Source organism: Chrysoperla carnea, chromosome 1 (genome assembly GCF_905475395.1).
Source record: "Chrysoperla carnea chromosome 1, inChrCarn1.1, whole genome shotgun sequence".
Classification (NCBI taxonomy): domain Eukaryota; kingdom Metazoa; phylum Arthropoda; class Insecta; order Neuroptera; family Chrysopidae; genus Chrysoperla; species Chrysoperla carnea.
Window position 1 is genome coordinate 79,877,394 of NC_058337.1, and position 16,285 is coordinate 79,893,678.

The 16,285-nt window shown below is 29.5% G+C and overlaps 1 protein-coding gene across 1 annotated transcript in view; it reads right to left on the reverse strand.

Annotated features, from left to right (window-relative positions):
* LOC123302642 (cGMP-specific 3',5'-cyclic phosphodiesterase-like) overlaps positions 1-15,999 on the reverse strand; it is a 121,134-nt gene extending 105,135 nt beyond the window's left edge. The window contains exons 1-2 of the mRNA XM_044885681.1: positions 14,903-15,999; positions 14,146-14,264 (exon numbers count right to left, since the gene is read on the reverse strand). Of these exons, the coding sequence (XP_044741616.1) occupies positions 14,146-14,264; positions 14,903-15,959 (1,176 nt within the window). The 5' untranslated portion in view covers positions 15,960-15,999. The remainder of the gene's footprint in view (positions 1-14,145; positions 14,265-14,902) is intronic.
* Between the last annotated feature and the right edge of the window lie 286 nt (positions 16,000-16,285).

The following is a 16,285-nucleotide window of genomic DNA, read 5'->3' on the forward strand; positions in this document are numbered from 1 at the left end:
TACTTGCCTATCCTAGTCAGTTAAGTTTAGTTTCACTTTCTCCTACCTGGTGCTGAAACTCACACACGTCAATATTATGGCGCCGGACAGCCAAAATATTGTTGATGCTTCTCACAGATTTATTGCGTCCACGTTCAATGCAAGTTTAGTAACAAAAATTTGCTAGAGCTACACAGAACTCAGATACGAACTACGGCGACGAAATTTCAGCAAGTCTAATTTCTTTCAGAAAGGCTTGCCACAGACTTGCCATTCCACTATTGGTGCTCAAGGATTTCAAAATGTAGTTCTAAGCCTATTGTGAATCAATGTTCCTTGCGAATCGAAATGGCCTATAAATCAACCAATTATATCAATGGCCTGAGCATTTGCCTGCGAGTTCATTGAATATCGTATTAAAAAGACTGAATTTCATTCAGATCGCTGGTTAGAAAAAAGGCTAGACTGTTAATTGAACGGCTAATTAAGCTAGTTGACTGCGATATATACATAATATGTTGTTTAATTAAGATAAACTAAATTTAGAATTATAATGCTACATTATTGCTCAGGGCACAATCAAGGATCTCCTTCTATCACGTCTGCTCATTCATTTCAAAAAGTACACAGTTTTCGGAATACTAATTTGTGTTCTTTTAATTTCCTTTCAAGAAAATGAAAAAGAGGGGGCAGGTTAAAAAAAAGTAAATAAAATATAGAATTTTACAATTAAATTTCATAAACTGGAAATAATAAAGTGAACATTTTTCTGTGGGTCTAAAATTTTGGACAATCTTTGAGTTTTTTCGGGGGATATTTTAAACTAGCGAATTTGTCGGTAACTGTAAATAAAAATGAAATATATTTCATATACGTTGTTCTCAGCCGTCTGATAAATAATTTCTGAAGGGAATTGTTTGTCATTCATTTAATCGAACAGCAATAATCTAGCTGAACAAATGTCATTTTTCGAGATCTTACCAGACAAATTTTAAAATATTAGGTGATATATAGTTTGTCCGATAACATCTCCAAAAATGAAGAAATTGAGTAGCAATTCTGAAAATATGTAACTCAAAAATGCAAAAAAATCGAAAAATTCCAGATTTGAGTTACTAAAAAGTTTAAAAATTGAAAATTTCCAATTATTTTCAGGTCATTTTTAATCGTCTCAATCCGATCAATAGAAGCAAAGATTTTCAAGAAAACGTCACCAAAGGAAACAATGTAGAGATAAAAACTGCATGCAAAGTCGCTATTATCGTTCTGGAACCGAAAAAATCCTATTCTGTATTTTAAGAAACCTATTTTTGTTTTTAAATTAGCCGTTTCCAAAAATTTTTCGAATTCATTATCAAAATCCGGTAGATTTATTAAACTATAAGAAAAATTTAAATTCAAATTGGATCGATTTTTTGTCGGTCGATTTATCTTAGACACTTAAGCGATATGAGATTTTATTGGTTCAAATTTCTTCCTTTTTTTAGTACATCGAAAATATATTCAAAGTAGTAAAAATTTGTATTGTTTTGATAAAAAGTTGTGGCTTACCGTCAGTTAAGAACTGATTTTCTATTCGGCATTTAGCTTTTCAGATTCTCGTTTACCATTAGATATGTTTTTCATTTATGTAAATTTTGTTTTGAATAATAAAGAGGACAATATTATCTTGTAGCAAAGTCGAATGTAAAAGTATCTTCTCGATCAAAGAGAGATATACGTTAGAATATTCTTTAACCAAACGATATTGTATTTTTTGAATGGTTATAATGCTATTATAATACTTACTTGAAATGTATGTAGATTTTCATATGCTAAAATAAGATTTGCATATTTAAACGAAAACAATCGTAAAAACGTTAATATATTTTCGATTTTATTTTTCATTTTTAATAAAATCACAAACGTGAGCTATAAAAACAACATTGGCATTTACAAATTTAGGAAATGATATTTGTAAACAAATTTGATTTTATACTTTGGATAAATTTTTTTACATCATCAAATCGTATTTATAGATAAATACGATAGAAACAAACATTCGAAGACGAAGCATGACATGTTAAAATTCATAAGTAGTGAGATATTTTGAATTCATAATAGATAAAAACAAGCTCGCCACTTTGACTTTACTACTTCGTTAATCCCATCGTATTTACAAGTTTTGTTCATACTAATTATTAACTTCCCCCTATTGGAAGTTATTGTAATGGGTTCGATTTTCGAATTCGAAATATTCAACATCTCTTTATGTTTAATGGTTAGGACAAGACATAAATACTTATTGGGAGAAAAAGTGTGTGAATATGTGTGCGTGTGTGTGTTTACGTACATACGCAGACATTTATTTCGTCGTTGATATCACTCGAACAAAAATGATAACGTCTTCGTTGAGGAGTCGATCGATGCGTATTAACGGCAATATGATCCGAAAAGAATTTCATAACATTCGGTCAAGCCGCTATCGACTTCGTTGAGGTGCCAATCAAAGCGTATTAACGGCAATATGATCCGAAAAGAATTTCATAACATCGAGTTATAATTTTTTTAAATTTTTTATAACTTTTTTTTCTTGCTGGGAAGTTATTCGTGTGGACTTCAAGTGTCAAACCAGACTCAATCCACGGCAAATTTAACCTATAAATAGCATCTTTTGTAGGAAAAATCACTTTATCTCTACGAATAAACAACACTATTACTGAAAAATTTCTTAACAAAGTTATAATTTTTATTCCTTTAACTTAGTGGATCCCGTTAGATATTTGAGACATATTTGTAAATCCAAGAAAATATTGAGTTGAATTTTAGTAGCTCAAGATCAAGACCGTAAGATTCGATTTCTCTTGTTTGAAACATTTTGTCCATTAAATAATATTCCCCTGTTATTTGCCAAATTAAACAACCAACGAACCAAGTGTGTATATACGTCCGGAGATCCAAATATTTCTAAACAGTTATATTATGTTGTTTAAAATTACTTTAATTTGACAAATAATTTGAGCAATATCTTTTGGCCTACAGTGGCTACAGATATTCTTCTCTCAAAAATTTAAGAAGCTCTTCGAAAGTTTTAAAACAGTTACTGAATATATTTATTCTAAAATACTAAAATTTTGGAGATTCTCATATGGATCTCATGAAAAACTCTTATTATTAATGAGAGCCCAAGAGCTTTGTTCTACCGATGCAGTAAGTCGTGGAATCTGAAAATGATTCATTTTATTTATAAATTTAATATTAAAATTGATAGAATTCGATTATATCCTGTCATAAAAATGTGGACTTAATAAATACAATATTTTTCTATTTAAGTCCTTATAAAAATAATGTTTAAATTTTAAAATAATATTATTATACCTTTTATTTAAGGCTTTATTATATTTGTATTTTGTAAAAACAGTCCCTTATTTACTATTAGAATTGATATCCCGCTAGGTATATAATATATATTTAAGAATTATTTCACTATTATAGAAATGTGTGCCCGAAAGGTTTACATTGAACCTTTTATTTTATTCGTTGAACATATATCCATCTAATATAAACAGGTTTTCTAAAAAGTTAGTTCGCCTAAATCAGTAAATATTTTTCTTAAGAGATACTCGGAATGTTCCTTGTAATAAGAAATTTATTTTTAAACAGACAGTTTTTTTTTTCGAATTTTTCGTATATTCAAAGAGTCTCCCTCCAAAGTAAACCTTCAATGACGCCGATAAATAATTTGAATGTCTTTTTCGATCTGATTTTTATACCATAATACATCAAGGTATACTTAATTTAGCCCCAAGTTTGTAAAGCTTAAAAATAACGGTGCTACAAGTAAAATTTTGGTATAGAGGTTTATAAAATTCAATTCTGCTTGTTCGTTTTTATGTCTGTCTGCCCTTATGTCTGACAATACGATAACTCAAAAACGTAAAAAAGACATCAAACTGAAATTTTTATAATCGCTAAGGACGTAAAAATTGAGGTTGAGCTCGTTAATGAGCAACTGAAGTCAATTGGGTCTTGGATCCGTAGGACCTATCTTACTGTGGTCGTCTTAATACGGCCAATGGAATCGGATATATTTTTAAAATTGTAAACGAAAATGATATTGCACAAGATCGACGTTTGGTTTGAAACATCCGTAAATTGGCCAATAAATAATATTTTTGTACTTTTAGTTACTCATTTTAAAGGTATGAGTCTATATTTTAATGTTATTAGCATAAAAATACATTTTATGCAATAGCAACGAAGATAGCGATTGTAACTATCAAGTTTTATCATTTTCCAACCCGCTATTAGCTTATAAGTCGAAAGCGAGCCCTTAGCGATAGAATAAATAAATATATATGAGAAAATTTCAAATTTGTGCTAATTTAAGAATCATTTTTATTTTTTCAAATATCTCTAATAAAACTTAGGTTATTGTAACCGCACGCGAATGCATACGAGATGCTGAATCCGAATTTTCAACTTGCTCATCGCTCAGACTGGGGAGAAATTTGTTATAAACAAATTAATTGTTTATACGACCATAGCTCCTAATTTTATCAGTTTATTCTGCATGAAAAAAAAAAATTCTTTTTTTATTCGAAACCTACTTAGCACCTACACTAAAAACTATTTCATATTTATGAAATTATTTTAATTTCAAGAAGTTGAAGTAGCCTTCGACCTTCGAGTGATATTCTGTTATCGACTTACGTTTTACCTTTTATTGTAAGAGTGGTTAATTTTGAACTGTTGAATATGCTTTACTTTATTAAGTTTATTTTTTAATACGCAATTCTGAAAATAAACTACCTAAAAATTACTCAAAGTAAACCTGTTCCCAAATCTTTTTTTTTCCAACAGTTTTTCGGGCAACAATCTTTTTTAATACTGTGTAGGTATCGTAAAGGTAAAAATCTGTATACCTCGAAATGGTGACAATAAAAAGTCAAGCATAAACGATAAAATCAAATGTAGCATAAAATTTACCATTCTGACTGTTTTTTGTTTTACTGTATGCAACGAGGCATTGGTTACGTCATCTGACTATAGTTACTGATTACAAATATCATGATCATGAAACAATAAAAACAAATAAAATTTAATGAAATATCTATGACATAGAGAAAAATCGACACTTAAATATTTTACGAAAGAAAATTTTTTCATTTTGTTACTCTATACATAAAAATGTATACTACACTTAGAATGCTTTTAGAAAAATATTCCACATTGTTTTATCATATGCAGTCTTTGAATATGCTATTATTCGAATGAAATTTTTTAGAAAAATATAGTTTTAAATATAATTATTTCTCAGCCTATAGGTACTGAATAACAAATGATTGGAAAGCCAGCAATTGATATTTTGATACAAGATTGGTATACGACTATAGTTTGTAATGTGGAGAAACAAGTAAAAACAAACAATTGACTGAGTTAATTGTTGAAACACTATACTTAGACAGTATTGATTTCTCTGTCACACATACATAACTGATATTCCCTTATGATACATACTATAAAATTTACGCCTTATCTACGCCCTCACGGGTAAACAGTGATGTTTACGAAAAAATTTATCAAACAAAAGTTGTAATGTTTTTTATAAGGAACATTTTTTACTTAATTAAAGAGATTAGTCGAACAGACCATGATGTAAATATCGTGTGCATGATTAAATGTAAACAACAACAATAAGTAATAAAATTTTTTACATTTAAACTTTTGTTCTATCTCTAACGGTTCTATCTCTACGGACCCAGGACCCAAAGACCTATGTTGCTCATTTACGATTTCGACCTCACTTTTTACGTCGTGAGTACGCTATAAAAATTTCATCTTGATATCTCTTTTCGTTTTTGAGTTATCGTGATGGCAGACAGACGGACAGACGGATAGACGGACAGATAGACAGACAACCGAAATGGACTAATTAGGTGATTCTATGAACACCTAAGCCACATTTTTACACCTATACTAAAAATTTTTTCGTAGCACCAATATTTTTAAGCTCCACAAACTTGGGACTAAACTAAGTACCTATAGCTTGCAAATTACATATATGTATGCATGGTTTAACAAACTTGGGACTAAACTTAGTATACCTTGCATATTACATATATGTATGCATGGTATAAAAATAATAAAACTTCGCACACATAGTCAAATATTTCCTACCTGTCCATGCAACGGCAGTAATTAATCGTCCGGTTAGTTGATTTCGTAGAGCTAAAAAAGGTAAATTTAAGTCCACAGATTTATTGTATAATATATAAAAGTTCAAATATATATACCCTTTTTTTAACAAAAAAAATTGTGTTTTCTAACATTTTCTGTAAACTTTAACAAGTATTAGTTACATTGTTATAGTTTGTATTTTTGTTATAACGCTTTTCAGAGTTGAATTTTAAAAAAAGATGCGAAATTATTTGTTTATTCCGAGTAAGGCATGTTATTGTTGTTCCATGTAAAATAAACATGTAAAAGCTCCATACAAACTTACGAATAAACAAACATAAATGCGCGGAATACACGAGACCGATTTTTAAAAGATGAAAGAAAGTCGTTCCACTGCCTTTCTTTATTTCCTGGCTTGGTGAAACACTGAAACGCTTACACGGTTTTACATGATGGCAAGAAATCGTACACCGAAAAAATTCATTAGTTAATAATATACACATCAACGCAAGACATTACCGTAGGCTTATTTTGCAAATTATATTTATTTTTTTAAACTTGCAGTGCCTAGATCGGTTAAACTAATTTATGATTAGATTTTGTTGTATGTAAGTGTCTTCAGATTTCATATCATAATGTAAAGCGCCGTATCCTTACCAAAAAAGAACCTATAGTGGAATACTGGATTTAAAAAATTTCTTTCTTTTATTCTATTGATTGTGTTATATTTTCAAGTCTGATTCAAGGTTTTTTTTTGTATCGATTCTCTTTAGTAATCTTCTCATATTTCAATGCGACAAAGTAATATGAAACTAGAGCCCATGTAGCATACATATTCGATTTCTTGTAGTTTAATAAGTGAGCAATCTTTGATTGTTATCGACATTTGTGACTTTAAGAAACTAGAATGAAATGTTCAATTTTGTCTTCTGTTGTTTCTTTTTTTTATTACAATGATGAATAAAATTTTCCGAACTTGAATTGTCTTTGTTCATCGAATTCCATTTTAAATCTTCGTGGACTTTTTTATTGATATCTATACATACAATGAATTTTTCCTTTATATTATATGAGAAGATATCTAAAAGAGAATCAAATGTACTATATATACATATATTACGTACCTATATGAAGAAAAGGTAGATTTTCCTGCTTTGTGTAATAGTGCTGTTTGACTGTAGAATGTTGTCGTCACAAGTAAAAAATTCACATTTGTTACACATGTCAAATGCAATATATGTATTCCGTTTTATATCACGGGGGATTTATGTCAAATTTAATAATTTTTCTGTATTTTTATTGAAATATTTTTTTAAACGGTATTTGTTCCATCGTATTTCAGTAAAATAAACTTTTCAATTATATCAAATTTTATTAAATTTTTTATAAAATTATATGAATTCAATTAGAATGGGGTATTATATTTTTATAATATATAGATATTTTTGATCACAAATTTTATTAGTTTTTCTCTGTATAAGGGACCCGTTCCAATTCATTTTCAACACACCACGTAAACTTATAACAAACCTCCAAATAAATGGCAGATAAAAAGAATTATAGAAATATATCTCCTACATTTAATCACATCAGGGTATAAATGTTTTTAAAATGTTTAAACTTATTCTCATATATTTTCATAATTTTTATTAAACCACTTGACTTTACATTTTAGATTAGTTTAAGCTCTTTTTAATTTTGGACATGTTTTACCAAGTATCGTTCCTTGAGAAAACTGTTATTCAATAAAAGCTATAGCAAACTTACAGTTACTAACTACACGTAACTTTCCTAAAACTAATTTTTGAAGAAAAGTCAAACCAAAAAAGTTATCTATTAGTTTATAATGAAGTAGCAAAACTTTATAATCAACAAATAGTTACCTGCCTGCATCGTTTTACAATTTCAAATTTGAAAACAAGGACTGTGTAAAGTAGCCTTTACCTGCCATGTCCTAACTTAACTACCTTCATAGCACTGTCAATATTGACAATGCCAACTTGAAAGCCAAATCCCGCACGTGCTATACCTCACTTCAGCCCACTGTTTAGCTCACCCATGAAACAACTGTACTTCCATTCCTTGGATGTTTCCTCAAATCCTACTGGGATATTTTAACAAAATTCGTCCAGTAGTTTTGCATAATAATGCTCAGAATTTGTTATTTAATAATTCTTGACCGAAAAACATCAGTATTTTAAACACTTATTTCTCGAAAACGGAAAAGTTTTGTTATTGACTGCAGTTCGTTTGCCTACAGAATAAGCACATAAAGACGAAGGGAAAAGTAATAAATTGTCTTATATATAAAATATTATGACATGTGGTTGTGTTTGAAATTAAAATATTTGGTGGCTGAAACCAAATCGAATTTCATAGAAATCACCGATGGAAAACAAAATCCCAAGATTAAATTTATTCCCTGCGTATACAGAGACTCCTTTGCATCCTGGTGTGATGTGTCAGTTTTGTCTTAAAATATTTAATTATTTTGTGGCTCGCGGCCACATGTAATTTGGCGATTAAAAATTTAAAAATTTTTAGGAAAAAAGATCACTATTTTGTAGGTACACCGTTAACATCCATTGCTAAAACTTGTTTAGATAAACTTATATACACTCGAATTATTTCTCAACAAATTTATCAAGGCTGAGTTTTTCTAGTATAAAAGTATATAAATTCATGTTCATTCATATCCCTAAACTAGTTTTTAATAAAAATATAAAAAGTATATATACTTCATTACAGAATACTTTTCTTCCGAGTTGTTACCCATTTACTTCGGTGCCAGCAAATTTGTACATAAATAACATTTAAAAAAGAAACTTTTTCAATTTAAAATTACTTTCCTGTATTTTTGTCTATTTTTCTCTCTGTTAGTAAGTATATGTAAGTGCGTGGATATGTTAATCGTATGAGAAACAAATTCTTATTATTTATTTACTTTAAGAGAAACTTTTTTTATTGCGAACTTTTATTTTTAAATAATGAGAATAAGATTCTTTTTAAAGAAAAATGCTTCTATATATGCTATTTCTGCATAAAAATGTGAGACATTTCGCTCTAGATAAAACCAAACAAAAAATTATTGAAAACATTTTTACGAATATTGAAATTTGTATGAATGCTTTTATTATTTGTGATTGCTATATACAGGGAATTAGTATTTTATTTAATTCTAGAAGTTGCCGGTTCAATTTCTTGAACAAATTACTTTTATTTTTCTTTCAAACTCTCTCTCTGTCTCAATCTTCTATCTTGAGAGTCTAAAAAATCCTTCGAATTCAGTAAGATTGAATTACTCTGGCTATGTTGAGATTTTTATACACAAAATAAATGGGTTTTGTATGTATAAAAAGTACAATTATAGAAAAAAAAGTAAGTGAAAAGTAAAAATAAAAATGAAAACAAGTGAAAACAAACAATTAAGTTAATTGTTGAAATACCATGTATAGGCAGTGTTGATTACAGGTAGACAGTGACGTTAACGAAAAAATGTTTCAAACAAAATTTGATTATTTTTTTATAAAGAACATTTTTTACATTTAAACTTTTGTTCTATCTCTAACGGATTACAAGATGGGTGCTACGGACCCAAGACCCGATTGACCTATGTTACTCATTTACGAACTCGACCTCACTTTTTACGTCCTTTGCACGCTATAAAAATTTCAGCTTGATATCTCTTATCCTTTTTGGGGTTATCGTGATGACGGACAGACGACAGACAGGCGACAGACAGACAGACAACTGAAAATGGACTAATTAATTGATTTTAAGAAAACCTATACCAAAATTTTGTTCATAGCATCAATATTTTTAAACATTACAAACTTGGGACTAAACTTAGTATACCTTGATATATTTCATATACATGGTATAAAAAGTAAAAATTGTAGAAAAAAAAAACATTCCAAAGTGCGTTTTCGAGCCTAAAAGTGGAATTTTATTTTATATTATTTGCTAAATATAAGATATTTTGAAGCATAGAAACAATTACAAACTAATGAAATTCAACTGTGTGATTTAGAAACAAACATTATTTTTGTCAAAGTTGGCATCTGTTGAAATTGGTTTAAAATTACCTATCTTAAATTAATACGAAATGACCTAAACGTCACAATTATATTTCATTAAGCGATCGCTGTACTACAAAATACCAAACAAGGATAGTTTATGGATATATGTTTATAGTTCATGGCATATTATAGGTTTTATCGTATCCCTCTAAATCCAATTTAGCGAGAGAGACAATTCAAAATCGAGTTAAATAGGAGCGAGTTAAAGTGGAAGCGAAATCAAATATTATATGAATACAGTGATCGTTTTGTCAAAGCAAAATTTTTCTTAGTTTTGAAAACAAAAAAGCAATAAAGAACTAAGTTATGTAATAAAAGTTTTTTATAATGTTTGGTTTCTTGGTAACTTTTCGTACTTAAATCACTCGGTAGAAAAGCATATAGTTCTGCTTTTTGTGAAGAAATGCATCGAAAAAGTTTTATAAAACATTATGTATATAAAAAGAATTGAAGTGAATTTAATTATATTTTTTTACAAGAAATGTTTTCTTTATCTAAAGAGATAAAACAGTAAGGTCATAATAACGATCCTATTATTTCCTTCTCTCTCTCTCTCTCTTATGTTGAGAAAAGAAACAAAAATGAACAATATAATTTTACGTTAAGCTTTTGTCCATCCATATTTGACATTAAATTGGTAATCATACATTATTTATATTTTTTTCATAATACTGTCAAAATTGGTTATGACGACATTGAAGACATCAACAATTACAGTCGTTATATCCTATTGTCACTATAAGCAATATTACCATTCTAAATTAAAGTGATAAATGTGAATACCTATACAAGTTGATCGATATTGCTGACTAAATTCAATGACGTCGCTCTATAGCCGGTATATGAATTGATAATGTCGAAGATAGAGGTATTAAGGCTAAAAATCAAAATTATATTGTTCAAAATAGTAGTACGTTGGTGTTTTGTTTACATACTGAAAAGTCCAACAAAAAATATGGATTTAGGTAAATGCGTTGGTCGTACCTGATATTTCAGCCTATGAGTTCCTTTCAATCTCGTTGTTATAAATGGTTCGTCATTTTAAGCGATTTTGACGGTATTACCATTTTTTTTTCTCGAAATTATTAGATAAACATATTCGCCAATAGTTGAAGAACCTTAGATCCTTTGACTTATTAATTAAATAAAGAAAACTGTGTGTTTGTTCAGGTACGTGCTGAATCTTTGAGGCTTTCGAACAGTTATTAATTGGCCGAAATAATTTTTTTCATCAGAAAATAAGATTATTTAAATGCTTACAATACAATTATTTTCACATATGTTTTTCGATATTATTATTTGTCAACGCATATTGGTACCATGAGGAAAACACATGAGAGCTTGTGTAAGTAACAGGTTGAAAACAAATTCATTTATTACATTATTTTATTGAATTTTTCTTTTTATAAGCAAATATTATACAGTTTCTTATATTTAATCAAAAGTTTGTATAACATAAATCTGGTATATCCAGAATTCAGATATAGAAAAAATCAGTTATATTTTATTTCTTTCTCTCTCTGTTTTTTAGTTCTCAAATATTTCGTTTGTAAAGAGACTTATAGATAAGGATGGCAAAGCATACTAAAGTTTAGACCTTGGTCTGTTACTTATACGATTAAACTACAAAGTCGATTAAATCTTACCAGAGATATATAATCGAATCACGGGTTATGAAAGTAATGAGAAGAATAAGTAAGAAGCATAATCATGTAGTGACTGCGTTTTCATCTAGAATGCGCTTTGCGTACAAGTAAGGTAAAAAGTTTACACCTTTTAGTAATAACGAACAACTGTTTAACAACTGTTTAAAAAGTACAAAGACTGCTCATCGTGCTAGTAGAAAGTGGTAAACGGTAAGAAAGGCATGGCGTCTATTACAATACTGGCATGATATATGGCGTTATTTACAATACACTATACGGCGTTCTTACAATACTATGGCGTTATTTACAAAATGGTATTGCAAATAACGCCATAGTGTATTGTAAATAATGCCATACCATTGTAAATAACGCCATTGTGTATTGTAAATAACGTCATATACCATACCAGCACTGTAATAAATTCCATGCATTTCTTACCATGTTACTTTTTTTACCTTTTGTTATCATTTTGTCTTCTTATTATTAGGACAATAATAATATCCTATTTTTCTGCAATTTTCTGCTGAATTTATTTTCTTGTTAATATATTCAGGGGTAATGCCTGAATGTTAATTCAAGTTGGCAGGAAGGGGAGGGAACGATCGTCAACCGCTATCTTGGACAAAATATTTATCAAGTTTTCGTGAATAGTGTATCGTAAAAAAATAGTATGGGAGTAAATAAAAGGTTAGAAAAGCAACCTAAATAGCAAAGGCATCTTGACTCAACTCTTCGGATGTGAATTTTTAGTTTATTAATTTTTGAGGGGTACAAAAGATATTGGAAAGCAACGAACAAAAGATATTCTTGTCTTATAAATATATAGCTGGTATTTATAGAAAAACACATATAAAACAAAATGAATAACGAAACATGAAAAATGTTCAGGATGTATCAAAATGGAGAAATCGTCGAACACTTTATATATTTCATCTTCATCTATTTCCTTCAAAACGAATATTTGTATGCAATAAGGATTTTTAAATAAAGATAATAAATTACGAACAAATTTCAATAAATTGCAAATTTGATTGCAACATTTCCAAATAAATTGGTACGGCAGATTATAAATATGGAAATTCAACATTTTTCTAGATATTTACCATAATTTTTTTCGAATAACAAAATATTCAAATCGAAAGAACTTACAGCAATAGCAAATAAAAAAGAGATTTTTACAATATATAAAATACCATTTTAAAATGTTAATAATATGTCTTGTTGTTGTTGTTGTTGTTGTTGAAAGAAATGCATGTAAAATTTACATTTTTCTATTTATTTTCTAAGACATACCCAGCATACCTTACTACAATATTATATATTATCCTCGAATCTAAACCAAACCACTGAACAACTTGAACGAGATAACATGCAGCATATATAATTCTTATGTGTTTTATACACCCTTGATTTAAAATGTTGAACTGTTTCGGGTGGGTTGTGAGCATCATTTTTTTTCAATATCGTTTCATCAAAACATCCCTAATCATTAATAATTGATCAAATGATTTTTTGTTCTGTTTTTCCCAGCGGTAGTTTTGCTAGCGGATACCACTTATTATTACTTAATTATCTACTGTCTACCTTATATGATGAAAGACAAAGAAATAAAATTATTGGAGAAAAAGAAGCAAGTTATATTCTCGATTGTTAATGCAAATTATGAACAATTATGATTTTTGGTTAATAACTACAAAGCGAAAACATTGAAGCTATTTGATCCAATCCGATAAATATTTGATTTAAAACATTTTTTCGATCGTTATCTTTCAATCGAATGTCAGAAGATGTCCCCCACCCAACTTTTGTTGAAGTAATTTTTTTATTGGTTAGCAATTAACCATAATATAACAAACACAAATCCTATAAACACAAATATATTATTTTTTATAAAAAGGCTTTAATCAATCAAGAAACCTCATTTTTATGCAGGAAAGAGTTTTATTTCGATTTTCGAGGTAAAGAAATAACTTTTCGTATGGGAAACAAATTTTAATTGATTCGACAAGAAATAAGTGTTGGTTTGAGAGAAAATGTTGTGCACTGTAGTGGTGTACGGTAAAAATTTGTTTCTGGGGAATGCTCTACCAATGAAATCAACTGAAACGTTCAACTAAAATAAGATTTTCTTTTTCAACTAAAAGATATAGTCTTTTTTTCAACTTTGGTCAATTTTTCTGGATACAATGTTTTTGCCAGTATAATGCTTTCATGTGTATATGAATAGAATACGAGTATATTATTACAATACTATACATACAGTCAATGTAGTACATACATACCTCATATGCATTTTTAATATTTATAATCTCTTTAGTTTGTGCAACCGTGCCAGCAATACCCACACCGAATGGTATACGTAATTCCTCCGTACGAGCTTTATGTACAGCATCTTCTAATTCTGTAAAAATAAAAAATATAATTAACAAATATAATGACTTTCAATTACATAAAAAAATTAAGTGTTTATCACTATAACCAGTTCCTCAATTTTATTTGTTATGCGCGGGGCCGAGCCCCTTTTAAATTTCAATGTCCTCTGCAAAATACTTTGTCGAACAGATGAGGTTGAATGTTAATTTTGTTCCTCACTGAAATTTATTGTTCGCACATGAAGGAAATCATTTAACGTAATATTCAATATGAAAAAATGGAATTATGGAGGTGCGTAATACTAAATCTTTTGCAGTCATACGATCACGATTTTTGAGCTCTTGTACATTGCATTAAAAACATACTTAAAAATTTACACATAAAGTTCATCATACAACTTTTTGAGGCTTCAAAAACAAAATCCTCACTCACATATTTCGTAGATCTTAAAGCGCCTTTCAGGAAATTTACGCATCTATTAAGAGCCTACTATCAATCCTATTAAAATGATGCGACAAAGCAAACAATAGGACTGTAGACTTTACTAACAAATTAAAGAAATTTCAAATTTAACATTACCATTTTGTTTACTAGTGGCTCAACTAAATAAAGAAAATAAATAAAGGAAGATTGGCAAATGCACTTTGACAATAAATATTTGCTTACCTGTATCACGTGTAACATCAAACAACTTTGCTACCAAAAAACGATTATCTGCTGGCCCACGCGCCAAAAACAACGATCCACGATCAGCATGTGTTAATATACAAATGTTCACTAGAATTTTATGGCACAATACGTCTAAATCTAGTTCATTAGCGACATCACGAATTAATTCCATAAACAATTCGGATTCATCTAAATGTGTCAGATCTCGTATCACTGTTGGTAAAGTTCCAGATGCACTAGCTTTCACTGGTGACGCGGCCAACCATATTTGAAATAAATCAGATGTGATTGAAGTTCGCCGTGACGCAGCATTATTTGTTTTATTACCAGCATTAGAGCTCCCTTGTTGTTGAGTAAAGGAACTTTGGGAAGATGTATGGACTAAATGGCAGGATGCAATTGATGTACGTCGTGATGAAATTGCAATGGCAGCTGCTGAATCGCAACTCAATATATTATTAGAAGATGGTTGTACTGTGACTGGTAAATGAGGCTGATCCCATTGTGACGTTGTCTCTGGCGATGTTGATCGAGAAGATGAATTATAAAATTTGAAATTTTCTATTACTGTTTCACAAGGTGGTGGAGACGGAGATGAATGAGTAATTGAAATGTTTGAATTAGTCGATGTACGCCGACTTCCTTCAGGATCTAAAACGTCTGGTGATGGTATTTGAAATATTGATATTTTTGAGTGATTCGACACCTCTCGATAAATTTCCAGCGATGATTCTGGAGAAAACGATAGTGTCGATGTTTGTGATTGTTTTCGAGGTGGAGGTTTAGATATAACATCTTCTGGTGATAACGAAGATCGTGTTCTTGGTGACCCATGATTGTTACTGTCTTTAACCTTGACTATTGGTAACTGTGGTGTTGTTATTCCATTTGTATTGTCTGATACGGGAGTCGGGGAAATGGTTGCTTCATGTAACCGTTTTATTAAATTATTACTAGCACGTTGTCGTAGCCATTGTTCAATTAATTCTATATTTGATTCTAACCATTCCCCCGCTTTATCAAGGTCATTTTCTCCCCATGGGGGTGGCAACATCCCGACACATGACGTGACTCAACTTTTTAATTTGTCTATATTTTTTGTATCACAATCACTTTCAGTTAATTCACTATTTTTTTGTTTTACTGATTGCATATTTTCCATTATTTCGTTACTAGTATATATTTTTATGAACCATTTTGTTTTTATTTAAATCCATTTGGATCATGTCTTTATTTTGCTGTTCACAACGTATTAAATGTCAACAAAATTTTATTCTAGTTTTATTAAAAATTTGGCTGCAAGATTCATCATAGTTCTTTTAGTCACACTAAGTACTTATCTACAGTAAACCTTAGACTGGCATTAAAAGGGATTGGAAA